General features: G+C 37.5%; 1 protein-coding gene across 2 annotated transcripts in view; it reads left to right on the top strand.

Moving 5' to 3' along the window:
• Positions 1-16368, top strand: part of CHID1 (chitinase domain containing 1) — a 98263-nt gene that overhangs the window by 16398 nt on the left and 65497 nt on the right. For both annotated transcript variants that reach the window (XM_064714280.1, XM_064714281.1), the window contains exon 8: positions 2436-2528. In XM_064714280.1, coding sequence (XP_064570350.1) covers positions 2436-2528 — 93 coding nt within the window. The remainder of the gene's footprint in view (positions 1-2435; positions 2529-16368) is intronic.

Raw genomic sequence — 16368 nt, 5'->3', positions numbered from 1 at the left:
CCTTCTTCAAGTTGAAGGTAATTATTTTTCAGCCAGATCAATACTGATTGAAATTTGTGGGGGGAGGGTAGGAAGTGGCTATAAGATGTAGCCTGCTTTAGAGTCATGAGAACACCTACAATGCATTTCCACTGCATTCAACAATGCATTCAATCTGCATTCCCACCCCTTTTCCAGACCACAAATATGTCCTGTGTTTACAGTTGTTGGTTATGGTTCTACACTTATATATTTCAAAATAAGACTTTCTTTGTGCAGTCGGTGTTTTTGTGGGTATGTCACTGCCTTTGTGCTCACTTTTTGCCTGTGCAGAATGGGAGTAAGGATGTTAACCTTGTTTCTAAATGGAAAAGTTATCTTGTTCTGTACCTATGCTAGGTTTTTTTGTCCCTTCATATTCTGAAGAGTTAAAGTCAGCAAATGTTTTGCATGGAGTAGAGTTCTCAAAGCTCCTGCAGTTAACAAAGGCAGCCAGGCAGAGAAGAGAGATCCCCACTGATGAACGCTGTAGAATAATCTCAAAGCGAGAGGAATTGATTCTTTGGTCAAATTTATTTTATACATAGCATCTCTGACATCTAATAAAAGTTGAGTTATACTGTAGTTCAGGCATAATTAGTTAAAAAGGTCACTAAGCCACGAGATACAAATCAGTGGGAAGGCTTGCTTACCTAGTTTTAATACTGATTATGGTTTTTGATAAGATTATGTCATGTGGGAGTTGTGATAGATGTGTAGGTTTGTTTCAATAAATGTCTGTTTAGCTTAGTGTTGTAATTTTTTAATGTGGTTCCTGTGAAAAAGGATTCTTCTTTGCTATAATTGATTTGTCTTAATAGTGACACTCCTAATGTGGAATGCATATGGTAAAGTAACAGGGGGAAAACTGTTGCTTTCCCAAAGCAAGAATGGCAGAAGTACATGCTGCAGACAGACCAAAAGCTTATTCCTGTAATCCCTTGTCTTCCCCTAGAAGAGAAATACAGGTGGCATTGTGATAGCTCATTGTTAAGGGCTGTTCAGCACAGGCAGCTCTCAAATTGTAAGCACAAAATATTGCTGGTATTGGAAAGGTGATAAAACATGCTTTGTTTGTTTGCCTGGATTTTTGAGAGTAATGGCTTTTGTAGGTCCTAGGAAGTTTTCATCAGGCATCAAATCTTTTTAGGGAAAATGGAAATATTTGGTTACCTTTGGATACTGTTTCAAGCATAATCACTGTGATGGACAATTATCTAGAAGAGCAATAGCTTCAGGAGAATATCTCTAGGATTATACTGCCTTGAAAGGCATGACAGTACCAAGATGTTGTTTCTAAGAGTTCAGGTCTGATCCAGTTTAAGTGGGGCAAACAGCTGGGATGGTGGCTTTTGTATATTCTGCCTTGCCTGCTTAAGCACTTTCAGCCTCCTGGAATGGATGGTGAAGTTGCTTTCTGTTTGGTTCTGGTTTAAGTGTAGTCCTAAACAGATCTAGAGTTCTGTACTAATATCATCTGACTGTGTTTGTGGGCCCTTATGGCCAGGTGAAAAATAGGAAAGTTAACTTTGTTCTGAAAAATCAAATGACTTAAGAAAGGCTCTCAGAAGGGCCATGTTTGTAGTGCAAATTTAGGGTATTCTTGGATTCCTCTTAAGATGACATTAAACTTAGTTTCTGCAGATTAGAGGGTTTTCTATTGACATCAAACTTCCAATTAGAAGTGCTAAAACCAGTTTGCATAAGAATTTTAAAGTTTATTTTACTATTGAAATACCAAGAATATGGATATGAATATCAGCCTTTGTGGAAGTCTTTATTTAAATGATGTAGACAGAAGATGCTATTTCCAGATATGACATTGTCAAATGTGTATTTTGTTTCAGTGAAACAGTGAAGTATGGAGAAACAAAAGGATTACTTATACAGGAAAAGAACCAGTAGAAGAAATGTTTCTAAACACAGGCCTCAGAAATATCCCTTTGAAGAGTGCATGTTCTGCTGTGAAAGTATCTTCACAAATTCTTGTGTGCAGCAACACAGCGGCAACTTTATTTTCTTCAAAATTTGCTTCTTCTATTTGTCTAATTTTTTCACCAAAAATGACCTCAAGAAGTTATAAAGTATGCTGCTTTGATAAAGTATGCTGGTTTGTTTAATATGCTAACAATGTTAGAAAAATAAAATAAAGCTAAGAAACACTTAGAACCCCAAGGTGATCACCAGTTCCCATAAAACTAAGACTGTCTCAAGCAGTGCAGTGTTCATAGTCCTTAAAGATAGTAAACCTAATCAGTCTTCCTAATTGTTTTTTTCTGCTATGATAATTTGCAACAAATTGTGTTTGTCTCTCTTGCCAGCTGCATCTTTTCAATTATTAGTACTGTTACTTGTTCTTGTCAATATATAGCAGTAGTTTTCCTGCCTTTCCCTCTAATAGTATATTTCTATTTCAGGGAGTTGATTCACTTGCTCACTCACCTTTCTGAAGCTCTGCATGAAGCACAACTTAAATTCATACTGGTCATCCCTCCTGCAGTTGCAGCAGGGTGAGTATTCCTCTTTAGATGGCAGTTTCCAGGTGTGAAATACTTTCTTGTCTGATAAACAGTAAGTTCAAAGCTTTGTTTACAGCTATGCAGTTTAAAAGCAGAAGACATTATTTGGATTTGATTGGTAGTCCTTTCTCCATGCATATTGCACTGAATAGTCTTGGTAACTATGTGCTCTCATACATACCTCTTAATTTTTGATGTGATAGAGGAACCAACAAGGAGAGGTTCTATGCTGGACCTTGTTCTCCCCCACAATCCAGCTGGGGTGTCATGAGAACAGAGTAGAAGGGCAGAATTCCCTTCCTTGACCTGCTGGCCGCACTTCCCTTGGTGCAGCCCAGGATGTGTTTGGCTTTTCCAGATGCAAGTGCACAGTTGGCTAACCATTGCATAGTTGGCAATGAAAGATTATTTTTTTTCCCCCAAGTTTCCTTTCTTCCTTTGAGATGTTCAGCAACCCTATTGCCTGCATATAAAAACTCAGTAATGTAAGTCAAACAGAGAAGCATTTTTAAGTACTTTTTCAAATGAGAGTCAGTAGACAGCTAATGAGAAGTATGACAATTTCTTATTTTTCTTGCATTGGGCTGTACAGCAGTATGGATAGGCTCACAACCAGTACAGATTATGACTGTTCAACAGCACAGTTTCAGGACAGTATTGTACAGCCTCCTAAACTTCTTGTAGGCTGTCACATCTTTCAGTGTACATTCATTTTCAAAGTGCCTAAAAGGCTGAGAAAATTTAATGTCTGAGCAGTCTGGTAAGTGTTGCTTCTGTGGCTGGACTTCTCTCTGCAATGACCTCAAGTTTTTGTTGAGTTTTACAAGGAGGTCCTATAGCATGCTGGGGAAATAAAGCATTTCTGCTTACAGCTATCTGTGCAGGCTTAAATGCATCTGGCTGAAAAGATTCAGTGTTCCTATAGCAGGTGACTAAAAGGTTGTCCATGTGCTGAGGTCAGTTGGCATCTGCCTTATAACTGTGGTGTCACTACTTCTGTAGGTCAGTAATGTAACCCCATCCAAACAAATTCCTGAATATAGGTACTTCCTACCATCTTAACACTGTAAGCCCAGAACAATATCTACCTGATTTGGTTCTTCAATAGCTGTCTGAAATCTGATTGCAGTTTATTTTCTGTGGGTACTTCTGAGGGTACTTCTTGTTTATTTGTATTTTCCTCTGTTGCATGCTATAACTGATTTATATGCTGTCATAGATCGTTTAATGTAAAAATCCTTTTGCTTCCTGTGTGGGGCTGGCCATGCAGTTTTGATAGAGAGAGAGAAACAATGTGTTGAAGACTGTGGTAGAAGAAAACAATAAATTCCATGTAAATTGGTAAAGTAGGCAGTTCTGTAAAATATTACCTGTGCAGAGTCCTTTACTTAAAGGATTGAAGGCCTAGCTGCATTTTGAGGAGATTCCTTCATATCCCTCAAGCACCTATGCTTTGACCTTGGTTCTGGATCATTAATCCTCTAAAGTTTTGCAGATTTCTCTGGAAAATTGTGTGTTGGTATGCCTTTGCATCACATGATTTTTCAGTGTGCTGTCAAGTACTTTGAGTTTCTTCTGATATGATTGAATCAAAAATAATGCAAAATTATTATTTCTTATCTCCTGGCTATCATTTATTTCAGTCTTTCATGCTGCCCTCTTATGTCCTACATCTCATCTCAATTGATAGTTACTTTAAAAAGTAATTTTCTGTTGCTATTAGTTTTATTTTATTACAGGTAAAGAAAAAGAGAACATTTCAAAACATTTTTCTAAAATGCCTCATCAGTCACTGCATCACACAGATGCTTTTTAAAATGCTAATGCATGCTCTGGTAGAATTTAAGTAATTGCTATAAACAGTGTTCACATTTGAAGTGCATTTGTGTTTTGGTGGTAGGAAGAAAGTGGAGAATAGCATAAACCTCAACATTCCTGTTCATTGTGATACCTACTGACCTTAGCAAGGTCAGCCAGAGGGACCTAACTCTGCTTTGTTTCTGTAAGTCATGTGGGGCTCTACAGTCTATTTTTTCTAAGTCCCTAAACAAGAGTTGGAGCCTCTGTAAAACCTCTGTATTCTTAAACACATTTTGCCTGGACCAGAATTTGTATTTTTAAGATAACTATCTTTCAGGACTATTTCTGTGTTGAACACCACACTGAAGTTTGGATCTTGTGTTGTCATTGGTACCTCCTGCTGTCCTGAATATTGGCACAATAGTGAGATCACAGTTCTGAAACCTTTCTGAACTGGGATTTAGGGATGCACTATTAGATCTGGAAAGAGATGCTTGTCTAAAGTGCAATTTTTAATCTGAAATAAGTTTTACATGCCTGTTCCTAAATGGCCTGTTTGTAGAGGAACTGTGAGAAATAACAGTTGCAGTTTATCTAAAAGAGAGTCTCATTCCTCTAAACCAATTATATATATATTTTTATGCATTCCTAAAGTTTTTGGGATTTATTCATAGACCTTATGGCCCAGGAGAATTCATTATTCACATTATTTTCAATCAATAACCTTACATAAGCCACCTATCTCTGTCTTCTATGTGTGTGTTCTAATTGCATTAACTAGAAAAAAAACCACAAAGTTTTTGAGTAAATAGGTTTTTGCAAATAGATTCATATCTTACAGAAACATCCTAAAACACTCACAATGGCCATGTATACTTTAAAGCTTAGAAATATATTTGATTTAATGATATCAATAATCAGAATTCTGAAATTTTCTTTCAACCTTACTTGACTTTTTGGATAGCAGCTGTACTTGAAAATATTTGATTTATAGGATACAAGGCTTGAACTGAAAATCACTTCCTACTGTGTATTAAATATCTCGTGTCTTGAAATTCACTTTGGGTTTTAACATTTCCACATGGTTGAAAGTGTGTTTTAATGCATCTTACATCCTTTAGTTTTTGGAATCACTGTAGACTGTTAATCAAAAATACAGCAAAAAACATGGAAATAAGTACCATCAAGAATGAAATAATAGAACAGAGTTCAGCAGCTGGCAATAGACTGATAGAGGAGACATGAGCAGTATGTGGAATATCCTACCCAACTGGGATGTTAGGAGCTGAAGCATTGTCCCTTTTGTGTTCTACCCTGATTAAAATTTAAAGAGAGCATAGTCAAATGTAAGCAGTTTATTTAGGAATTTGTAATTTAGACTCTTTTGATATGCATTAAGATCAAAGCAGTCTCTCAGCTAACGCTATCTGAAAGGAGACACTTAAGAGCTAAAAATACCAGTTTGCATAGGGAAAACCCATCTGGAAAATGCAGCACTGCCCATGAGATCAAGTGTGGGATGCAGGAAGAAAACATGTTGGATCATCTGTTTAACTTCTCAAATTCAACTTCTGCAACAAAAACTAAGTGAGACCAGTCCTCTACTGAACCTTGCTTTAGTAACTGAAGGTTCCAGTGGTGCCTTTGGATTTTGGTTTGTTTGTAAAATGTTCTGGTCTAAAAGAAAACTTCACTCTTATTAAATCCACACATTTTATAGCTTTTCACAACATTAACCAGAGGCAGTTGAGCTGGCATAATCAAGGGTAATCAAGACGTGGGAATGTGTTTGGTTGTTGATTAGGAGGCAGGAATCTCTCTAGCAAGCTTTACTGTCACAGAGAATGCATGTAGAGCTCCCATGATAGAAAACTGAGATTGAGATAGTGTTTTCATCCACCTGATGTGTAGGAATTGCATGATTTTCCCGCAAATGTTAATGATTTACAAGAGAGAGGAACAGCAGGAGCCAAAGCTATTCTTTATGAAGTGTGTGTATGTAATTCTCCCTTGTGGATTGGAGTCTTGCAGTTACAGATGTCTGAAGAGACGTGCAAGGATTCCAGTGGTGTTTAAGTGGTTGCTAGAGCAGATGAGTTGGTGAAGACTTCCACTCTGTCTTTTAACAGAATGTCTCAAAAAGTTGGAATTTTACTGCTTTTAACATGCATGGATAAACTATGGGTATCATTTTCAATAAGGTCAGTGGGTAGCCAGGCATATTCTGTCCATTCTCATGGTGACTAGCTCCATTGGTCCTACTAATCCTGGGCTTGATTAAATTCCTGCCTTAAGTATATGCAGTTCAGTGTTTTATACTGGGTAAAGATGTATGAATGTTTTTATACTGATTTCACAAACCTCTTTCCAAATAGAATATCTGTGCTGGAGTGCACTACCTTTATACCTAAATATGCACTTGCATAACTATGTTGGGGGGAAAAATAAATATGGCAAATGCACCTTGAAATTTGGTTGCACCTGTTCTCATAAGTCATAGGCATTGGGTCAGTTATTTTGTTTCTCTGTACTTAAATTCTTTATAATGTTATGAATGTATTCTCAAAACAAAAAGTGAGACTTTGTGTAGTAACTCTTTTCTGTGTGCAAGTAAATTGAATTTTATCTGACTAGATTATTGCATGTTTTGTCCAGGTTCAGCAACCATTTTTTCCACTGTGTTTCCCAAATATTATCAAGAAAATAATGAGTAAAGAAAATAAGGTTTATATACATAAGCTATCATTGGAGGAAGCATCAGTAATTTTTCTGTTTCTTGCTGTCTTGTGAGAAAGAACAAAGACAAAAAGTACCTGGAAGCTGTAGATATGGTGTTTTCTTCACAGAGGTTCTCAATCTATTCATGGCTGCATAACCATTGCCTTCCTGGCATTTGTAGTTTACTACAGACTTTAGACATGTGATATAAATATGGCATTTGTAGTTTATTACAGACTTTACACGTGTGATATAAATACGTGAAGTCTCAGTATACACTCATTAAAAGCTGTTAATTTTTTTAAACACAGTGTTAAATAACCCTATATTTAGGTTGTTAGTGATTGCTTTCCTTGGGCTTTTATCATCCCCTGAAGTACAATGCTTTGGGCAAAGTAGAAGTGCAAATGGCATTGGTTGTGTCACTTCATGATATAACACTATCCTCTTTATTGACATTTTGATGGTTAGGATATTCACTAGGCAGTTTGGCCTGTGTGATGGATATCTTTTTAACACACCTCTCTTCAGGCTACAAGACAGTAGCTGCTCCTTGAATAGCAGATGATTCCTTATCTCTTAATTTTGTACGGAACCCATAAAAGAGAGAAAGTAAACTGTGAAGTAAACAAGTAAACTCAGGTGCTGAGGTGAGAGGCTGCCCTGCCAGCATGATCTGTGGTGGGGCACTCCAGTGCTGCTCAGGGAGTTTCCTGAACTGGAAAGCCCTCAGGGAACTCCACAAGGAGGTGAATTGGTTGAGGAGTATTCAGGAGCCCAAGAGAGAAATGGATTACAGGAATCACATCCTACCTTCCCTGTTAGAAACCTTTTAGGCAAACAGGGCATATGACACAAAGGATTCCCTGTCATCTTTCCATCTGATTGAACATGTGACTTAAGGGATAGGGGCAATGGTGACAAATTCCTGCCTGTTGCAGCAGTTGCATCTTCTCTGTCATTTCCCACCTTCCCCACTTTGTCACTATTAAGAGTTTTAGAGTTACAGATGTAGCTGCTGCTGCATTTCTGAGAAAAAATATCAAAAATCTGCTGAAAAATCTCTAAAATTATGGAGCTTTGTATGTATCAACCATAATTGAAATGCATGGAAGACAGTGTTAGAAAGAGATTGTTTCAATTGTTTAAGAAGCCTCAGGTAACACAAAGTAGCTTTATACTTTCAGTAATTTTGTCAAGTCTAGCATAATAATAACCAGATATGTCAAACCTTGATCTTTGATTTAAGTAATTGTATGCAAAATAGCTGCTGTTCTTAGCTGTGTTTTAATAACATGCCTGCCAGTACAAAGCAGAGGTCAGTGAGCAAGATGGTTTCATTCAGCCTTGTGGGACAAAGTGTTGGGGATTATTAGTGAGAGTGAAGCACTTTGTAAACAAACCACTGGAGCTGTCACTGTCCTCGTGACATTCTCAAAAAATGCTGCTATTGGCAAATTGCACACAGTTTAGCTAGAATGATTTGTTATCTCCTGGCTGGTTTCTGACAGCATATATCAAAGCAGTATTTAAATTAAAACCAAACATGTTTCTTCCTGATAAAAGGTACACTTAACCTCACAGCTTCTAGAAAAAAATTCTGTCTTTATTGACTTCTTGGGATGCACAGCTGTAGTGCAGCTGCTTTCATTTTAAAGCTACAGGAACCCAAACCACTCTCTATCTTCAAGTACTTGAACATAATGTATGTTCTTGTCTCATCAAAATACAGCAAGCATCCCCAGCTTTGGATTTCATATTTGCATATGTGAGGAAAAAAAAAAATCTACAGCTTCTCTTTCTGTTACTTAAAACTTCTATAGGTATGTATTATCAGTATGTTCAAGCATCAACTGCCACTTCTTCAAAATTAACATTTTAGCTACTCAGTTTATTCTTTATTCTTGCTGCAAAAACATTGTGGATGTGAAGTACTATCTTAAGTACTTTAGCCTTTTCTTTGTAGAGCTGCTGTGCAATGAAAATTACCAGAATCTATGCAGTGTTCATTACTCCTATCCAGTAGCAGTTGATACCAGCTTAGTTTTGCTACTCTGCCTCTTGGAAAGATTGGCAGGAGGGTAGACATGTTGTCCCTTCTCTTAGTGCTGTCATGCTCTTTTCTGCCTTTCCTATAAATATACTTACATATTTCACTGAAAAGTAGGAAGAGCACATAATGAATAACTGCTCATCGACCTCACACTTCCTCAGCCTAATGCATGCCACAATTGACCAGTGGTTTGCATAAAGAAAATAGGTGCTTTGGTCTTCTAGAAACTGATTGTGAACAGATACTTGTAATTACATTATCAGTAATCTGTCATCTTTAGAAGTTGCTGCAGATTCAATTGCCTTGCCGTACGTTTGTGTATGCAGAATGATGTGTTTGTTGGTTTGCTATTCCAGTGTATATATACACACTGTCTCCCTTAGAAGTATTTCTGGCAAGTACCAGTTCTGATGTAGAATATACAAGTAAACAGCAGGGTAATTTTTATGATAATGTATGGTAAACAAATTCAATGAAATTATAAGCAGCTTCTAACATGTGTCTGTTTTGGAGTGAAATGGGAGCTTGTCCTGGGGTGACGTTATGATGCTTGTATATCCCCATTCATCTGTTCTGTGCCTTTAAGACCGGCACTGAAGAGTGGAAGTTTTGTTTGGGTTTCTCTTATCAGGACACAGAGACAAGCCGTAGACAGAGCTGTTTTTTTTTTACTTCCAGCTTTGGGCTTGCGGCTTTTGCTTGCTGCTTTTGCTTGCTCTCTTTTTCTGCTCTTGCTTCTTCTCTGCTTTCTGCCTCTGCTTATTAGCTAGTTCTAGCTAAACAGTCCACATTGCTTCCTGGACTGTTTCTCCTCTCCTGTTCCTGTGACCATCTCGAACCTGCTCCGGACTGGGACCCGGGAACACCAAGGGTTCGGCTGCAGTGGCTGGCCCAGCGCCGGAGGGACTGAGAACAGAGCAACCACCCCCGAAAGAGACTTTCTGATTTTGCCATCTTTCTCAGAGCGGTGTCATCGGGTATTGTTCATTTTGTGTGCTGGGGGGTACGGGGCCAGTCAAATAAACAGGTTCTTTCCACCTCTCTCCGAGGAATTTTTTCCCGAACCGGTTGGGGGGAGGGGCCGTGTGGGTTTCGCTTTCTGGAGGGGCCCTCCTTTGCAGATTCTTTAACAAATTTGCCCTAAACCGGTACAGAGCTGTCACTTACTTTTAGCATCATTCTCAGGAAGGACTATGTGGGACAGAATGTAAAATGTTGAAATTTTGGTAAGTAAATAATGCTGGATTAAACCAGCAGGAAACATATTGCTTGTTCCAGATGAAGTTTCCAATTACCAGATTATGTCAAATAACAGTATATTACAAAACCAACCAAATTTGTAGAATACTGTTTATTAAGTAGGATTTTGCTTTACCAATACATACACCTATAATTATGAAAGGTTACAATATTTGTGAGAAACCTGGTCATAATAATCTTATTTTGTTGGAATCACTAATACTGTTGATGAATTTTTCCACATGTATAACCTTTCTGGCTTTTCTTTCCAGTTTGTCAAATGATCTCACAGAAAAACCAGCAATTCTAAAAATGGTGTTAATTTATTGTAGAGTTACTAAGTATGTATCATATATGCTCTGCACTGGACAATCAGTATACAGAAAATGGGATTGGAGGGAAAATTTGAAAGTTAAATATGCACAGTTTCATATTTGTTGTGCCTAGTTGGTAATAACACTTTGCCCTCTATTGTTCCCATAGTTGTCCATCTTCCTGTGAGTATCCTAAAAAAAAAAAAAAAAGGGACTGTCAGGAATATGGGGAGTACAGTTACACATCAAGAAATTTTGTAATTGGGCCCTCTGCATGAAATTCAGCACTCAAGAAGGCACAGAAATGTCTCTTTAGAGGGCTGTCTAGGCTAACTGACTGGTGTAGTCATTTTTATTGCATGTTAGAGAACCTGTATAATATGTTTGATTTGGATCACAAGATATAGCTTGAGATATGAATTTATACTGAGGGGAACAGAAGACTCAGTAGGAAATTATTACTGATTACTGAGTATCAGTTACTGGAGCAAGTTTAATAATGTCTTCAAATTATGGTAATACTATTAAATCCTACTCAGTCATGCTACTGGGCTCATGTTTTTTCCCTGTATAAAGGCTCAAAGTATAGGTCTGTCACTCGCTTCTCTTTTTAAAGTGAATTCTGTTGGTGACAGTAAATCTCAATGCATGTTAATGGCTCTAAACTACATCTGTTTCCCTTGCTGATGACTTCCCTGGTTTTGCTACTCTTTGTTGGGCTGCCAGCTCAGTACAGCATGGCTCTGACTGCAGCCATGAGATGTTCCATGCATTTCGCATAGATTCAGAAAGGACTCAAGAGGAACAAATCTATTCTTGGAGCAGTCTCTTTTGAAGATTATACCTTACAATATAAAATCAATGCAATGAAGGTCTGATGCTACTGACATCTTCTGAAGTGAGTGCATGCATCTGGTTTTGAATTCCCACTGGGGAGAATCATTGGAATAATCTGTGGGTCAGCTAAGAGCAGCCAAAGAGGAGAAAGGGTGGAATGTATTCCTCTGCATATCTGTCATTTGTAGCTCTACCAATTCTGAGCCAGCTGGTGTAGAGCAATTACTACATAAGTTTCGGTATTAAGTTGGAAAACTTTCCAAAAAACAAAGAGAAGAAAAATGGTGAGCATTTTATGCAAGGAGGAATTAAGGCTACATTTGGTGTGTTAGAGTTTTTAAATGAGGCTCGTATGTTCCAGAGTACAAGCTTGTTTTGCGTGATGCTCTGCTGTTGGAGCATGGCTTGCCTGGGCACTCAGCCCTGGCATGAAAGGCACTCGAATAGTTTGGAAATTAGGAGAAGCAAATGGTGACACAGTGGATGTTCATTTGTGCATAGTCTTTCTTAAATGGCTCCTATGAAGAGACTGAAGCAATGTAATGGAAGGAGCATGAAAGGAGCTGAGTTGACTTTCCCAGAAATTGAACTGGTAAATACAACAAGTGTCAAAATTAATTTTTTCTCATTTGCTAGTCAGATTATCTGGTTTTGTCAGATGTGTATTTCTTATGTTGACTTCAGAGTTTTAGATACACTGTATTTTTAAAGTTACACTGTAACTTAAGAATTTGTAAGTGACTGGTCTGCCAGCATGCCTCAGCTCTGAGGACAGCAGTTTTCAGGCTTATTTGTCCCTAGCTGTCTGCTGAGATTTCATGCTTTGTTTTCAGGGCATATATTGCTTGGCATGTTTCCCCTTCTTGACTTCTGTTACTGGTTTAAACCAGATGGGCCACAGGTAATTAGTTTGGCTTCATGAAAACGGTGTAGGCTACTCCATGGCAAGAACAGATCTGTGCTTCTCCCTGTTTGGAGAGCAAGGACTGCAAAGACAGTGGCTGGGATGGGATGTGTGTATTAAAGAAGAGTGCCAGCCCTTAATGTTCTGTAAAAATTCATTAGGTACAGAGATACCATTCTGCTTCCTGATAAAAATATAGCAAGTTTTCACTTTCAGTCTGTTAAAATTCACAGTCCCCCAGTGATATGAAGCACTAGGGTTGTATGAAGGAACAACTCCCAGGGCTTCTGTTGTGAATCTGTAGCACTCAGTTACACTTTTCTTGCTTGTCGAGCTGTCTAGGTTTTGTTAGTTTTAAAATACCTACATTAATCTTCCTTATCTGAGAATTTGGTAAAGAGATTTTTGCCACTGAGAAAATTTGAACACATTCAGTAATGTGATTTGTGGTCTTCAGTAGAGATGTTGTTTATTTTGAATTATGATCTTTTCTGTGGACAAGGGACCTTTTGCTCTGAAGGCAGAAAAGAGCCCTTTTGCTCTGAAGGCACCTGAGTGTCAGCATTGCTGAAATAGGTACACCAGAAAAAGACAGTGCACAGGTAGGGCTGCAGGTTTTTACTTCTGAATTTAAGCTACTATTCAGAATAATAGTATTCAGAATAGTAGTAGAGTGCAAGTAGTAGTATTGGAAGGTGCAAATAATTTTTTAAAAAGTCAAAATAAACTATGACTACATTAATTTTACTAGAAGTTTATCTAGCAAACTCTTAAACGCTACATATGAATGGATGTCAGAACTCCCAGACTACCTACACCCTTAGAAGGTTCTCCCTAATGTCTAGCCCAGGTTTGCTAAAGCAATTATCGTTAGAATCATTATCAAATGAACTGCTAAACTCTTGTGTTTCCTTTAAAATTCTCCTTTCTCATTTGCTCATTCTTTTCTAATTTTTGTCTCTTGGGATGATGTTTCTCTGATTTACTAACAATAAGATGTCCTTTCATACTATGTAAGCAAAACGAGATTTGGAGATGTTAAGATGGGCTTTAAATGGGAGGGGAGGGACCCTCCTGCTTTTGTTTCTGCCCTTATCTGTTCCAGCACTTTAGTGTGGGAAACTGGCAGAGTGTTCTCTGAGTAGAACCAGATGAATAACCATGACTGGAAGAGTGTATGTGACCAGTGAGAATCACACTGGTTTTATGGAATAACCTGTGTTATTCCTTTTCAGTTTAATTTTTAATTCTGTTTTAAGAGGAATAAGACTTTTGTACAGAGATTGTAAATACATTAAAAAGTTGGGAGGAGAAATTTATACTAACTTGGCATTTGCGTTATTTGTTTCTCCTGAAATGGACTGACCTTAACATTGTGGTTCAATGGACATTTTTGGGTTTGAAATGCACAGTCCATGATTTGTCATATTGATCTGGGTTTGTATGCCACAAGATCAGATACTGTGTTTGTATCATGCTTCACCTCTTGCAACATTTTGTCCTTAGAAGGGAATTAGAGAAAAAAAAATAATCTGTATTTCAGAGGATAGTGAAGGTACTTGAGTTTACAGTAAGCATGTGCATTTTCTGAAATGCCTGAGTAACATGCATCTCTGCAAAAGCCTTGATCTTTTGTCTGGGAGGATGTACTTACTGAGGGAGAGAGGTCAGAGATGGAGAACATGCTGTGCTTTTTACAGTCTGCATTCAGCTGCATGGAATTCATCCCCCACTATGTGGAAATCTGCTTTTGTATACCTGAGGATCTCTTTTTTGTTGGTTAAACATTCAATATGGTCGTGTTCTTTTGACAGCAGGGATTACATCTGTAATTATTGTTCATGACTTTGAAGAGCAGTATTGTTTCAAGATCCTGTTGCTGACTTGGCTGCTTCATACAGTGCTGTTGTAGACACACCTTAATTCTGTTTTTAGCCTGATTTCTGAGGTGAAAAGGTGTCTGTAAGCTTTCTCTCTTACATTTTTCATCTCTCTGCCAAAGCTTCTTTGGCATTTGACCAGTTTCAAGCCAAATTGAGATAGGCATAGAATTTTAATAGTCAGGTTCCTGTTACTTCATGAAAATATATGTACCTGGACAGATGAAGATAAAAAATCTTTTTTTTTCCCCTAGACCCAGCTGTAAGAGGGCATTGTAAGTGGAACATCTATAGGACACCAGAAATGTAGTTGCAAAACATCCATGGAAACAGGGATTCACATAGAATTGTTTTCTAAGTACTGATAGTGGAAAATTATTGCAGTGAGCTGTCATTCTGAGAGTTTTGAAAAGCCTGAAATGAGAAAGGGTAGTTACAAAACTGTTGAGGATTTTTTCGGAAAAGGAAATGGTTTCAGATTGAACTTGGTTACGCATTTGACTGTTTCATAATCAATGCCTATAATTGTGTGATGAACAGAGTAGTCGTTTAGCTCTTTTTTCTATTTTAGAACAGACTTCATGCAGGAAGAAACAGTGGATTTTTATTCAGTGATTTTGCATGAACTGAATTCAGTGGTCTGTGTTCATCAAATGCAGTAGCATTATCTTGTAGTGCTCCTACCTGCAACGAGCTATGAAAACCAATAATATCTCAAGATGAAGAAAGCTTTGCAAACAGTTGCTCTACAGAAAATTATACATGACAAGAAAATTAAGTCATTACTGAGAGGCTGACTTCTGAAATAGAATCATAGTGGAAACAGAAAATCAATCAGTTTTCCATTATGAAGGCTATGCAAAGATGAGGAGACAGGAAACCTCTCTTTTAAAAAGGAGGGTGAAGGTGAGGTAACCCTACAAGAATGCAGTTTGAACTTGCAGGGAATAGCAGTCAGTTAAAAGACTTTTTTTCTCCTTATTTCATTTTGAGAGTCATTGTAGTGAGACAAGATGTAATTGAGAATGTAGATTCATTTGAAAGTAAATGAAAGCAGCTTTCATTGTTGAAGTATTTTTTTCCAATCTTTCAATATGAAAGACTACAAACTCAAAACCTTACAAAAATACTTATCAGTAAAGCGTTACTGGGAATTTTGAGACATATAACTGTATGTAATTTGGAAGATGCAGGTAATAAACATTCTAGGCTGTGAAACAAACCCCCCTGGAGTTATTTTAGGCATTAAAAGATAGAATACTAAAAAGAGACTGTGGAATTCTAGGCTGTGTATATGGAAATACCAAGGAAAACAGGTGGTTTCTTGTAGATCTGTGATGTTGTCCCAATAATAGGGATTTTGTGTATACATGTGGCAGTGTGCCATTGGGAAGTGTTGACAGATTCTCAGGAATGTGTGCAAATAAGACTTATGCTCTCAGGGGAATCATCGTTCTGTAAGTTCTGCCAGGTTGCCATTGCTCCCTTACTTGAAAGGAGAACTTGTAAAGATTATGTTGTATTCCTGAGGCTTTTTATGGGAAGGATTTCTGTGGATGTTATGTAAGGCAGCTTCTTTACTGTTTGTTAAAAGGAAAATACCTAACAGCATAAAAAATGTCCACTTAAGGTTAAAACAGAAATTAACTGGAAAGGAAAACTCTCATTTTCTCTTTGCAATGTCCTTTTGTTCCTCCACCCCCTTTCTGCACACCCAGCAGTCTCATGCTCTGTTTCCTATCCTTAGTGTTAATAATTTCACAGCACTGATAGTTTCTACTTGTAGAAGTTTTTGTAGAGATTTTGTAGAAAGTCACCTCTCTGAATTCCTGATGTATGGTGCTTTATCCTTTAAATGTTGAACTGTAGTGGCAGACACTTTTTAGATTAATTCCAGATATGTATTTTTACAGGGCTAAGTCCATATTTCTTATAAATTTTAATAAATACTTTAAAATACCATAAAGAACAGATATTGTATCCATTAGAAAATTTTATTGGTCCAAGAAATTTAAGCGAGTGTTTACATTTGGCTGGTATTTTAGAAATAGAATCCTACAGATTTTTCTAGAAAACAGAAAATTGA

Source organism: Zonotrichia leucophrys, chromosome 5 (genome assembly GCF_028769735.1).
Source record: "Zonotrichia leucophrys gambelii isolate GWCS_2022_RI chromosome 5, RI_Zleu_2.0, whole genome shotgun sequence".
NCBI classification, from domain to species: Eukaryota; Metazoa; Chordata; class Aves; order Passeriformes; family Passerellidae; genus Zonotrichia; species Zonotrichia leucophrys.
The sequence above is the reverse complement of the archived record's forward strand: the minus strand, read 5'-3'. Positions and strand labels throughout refer to the sequence as shown.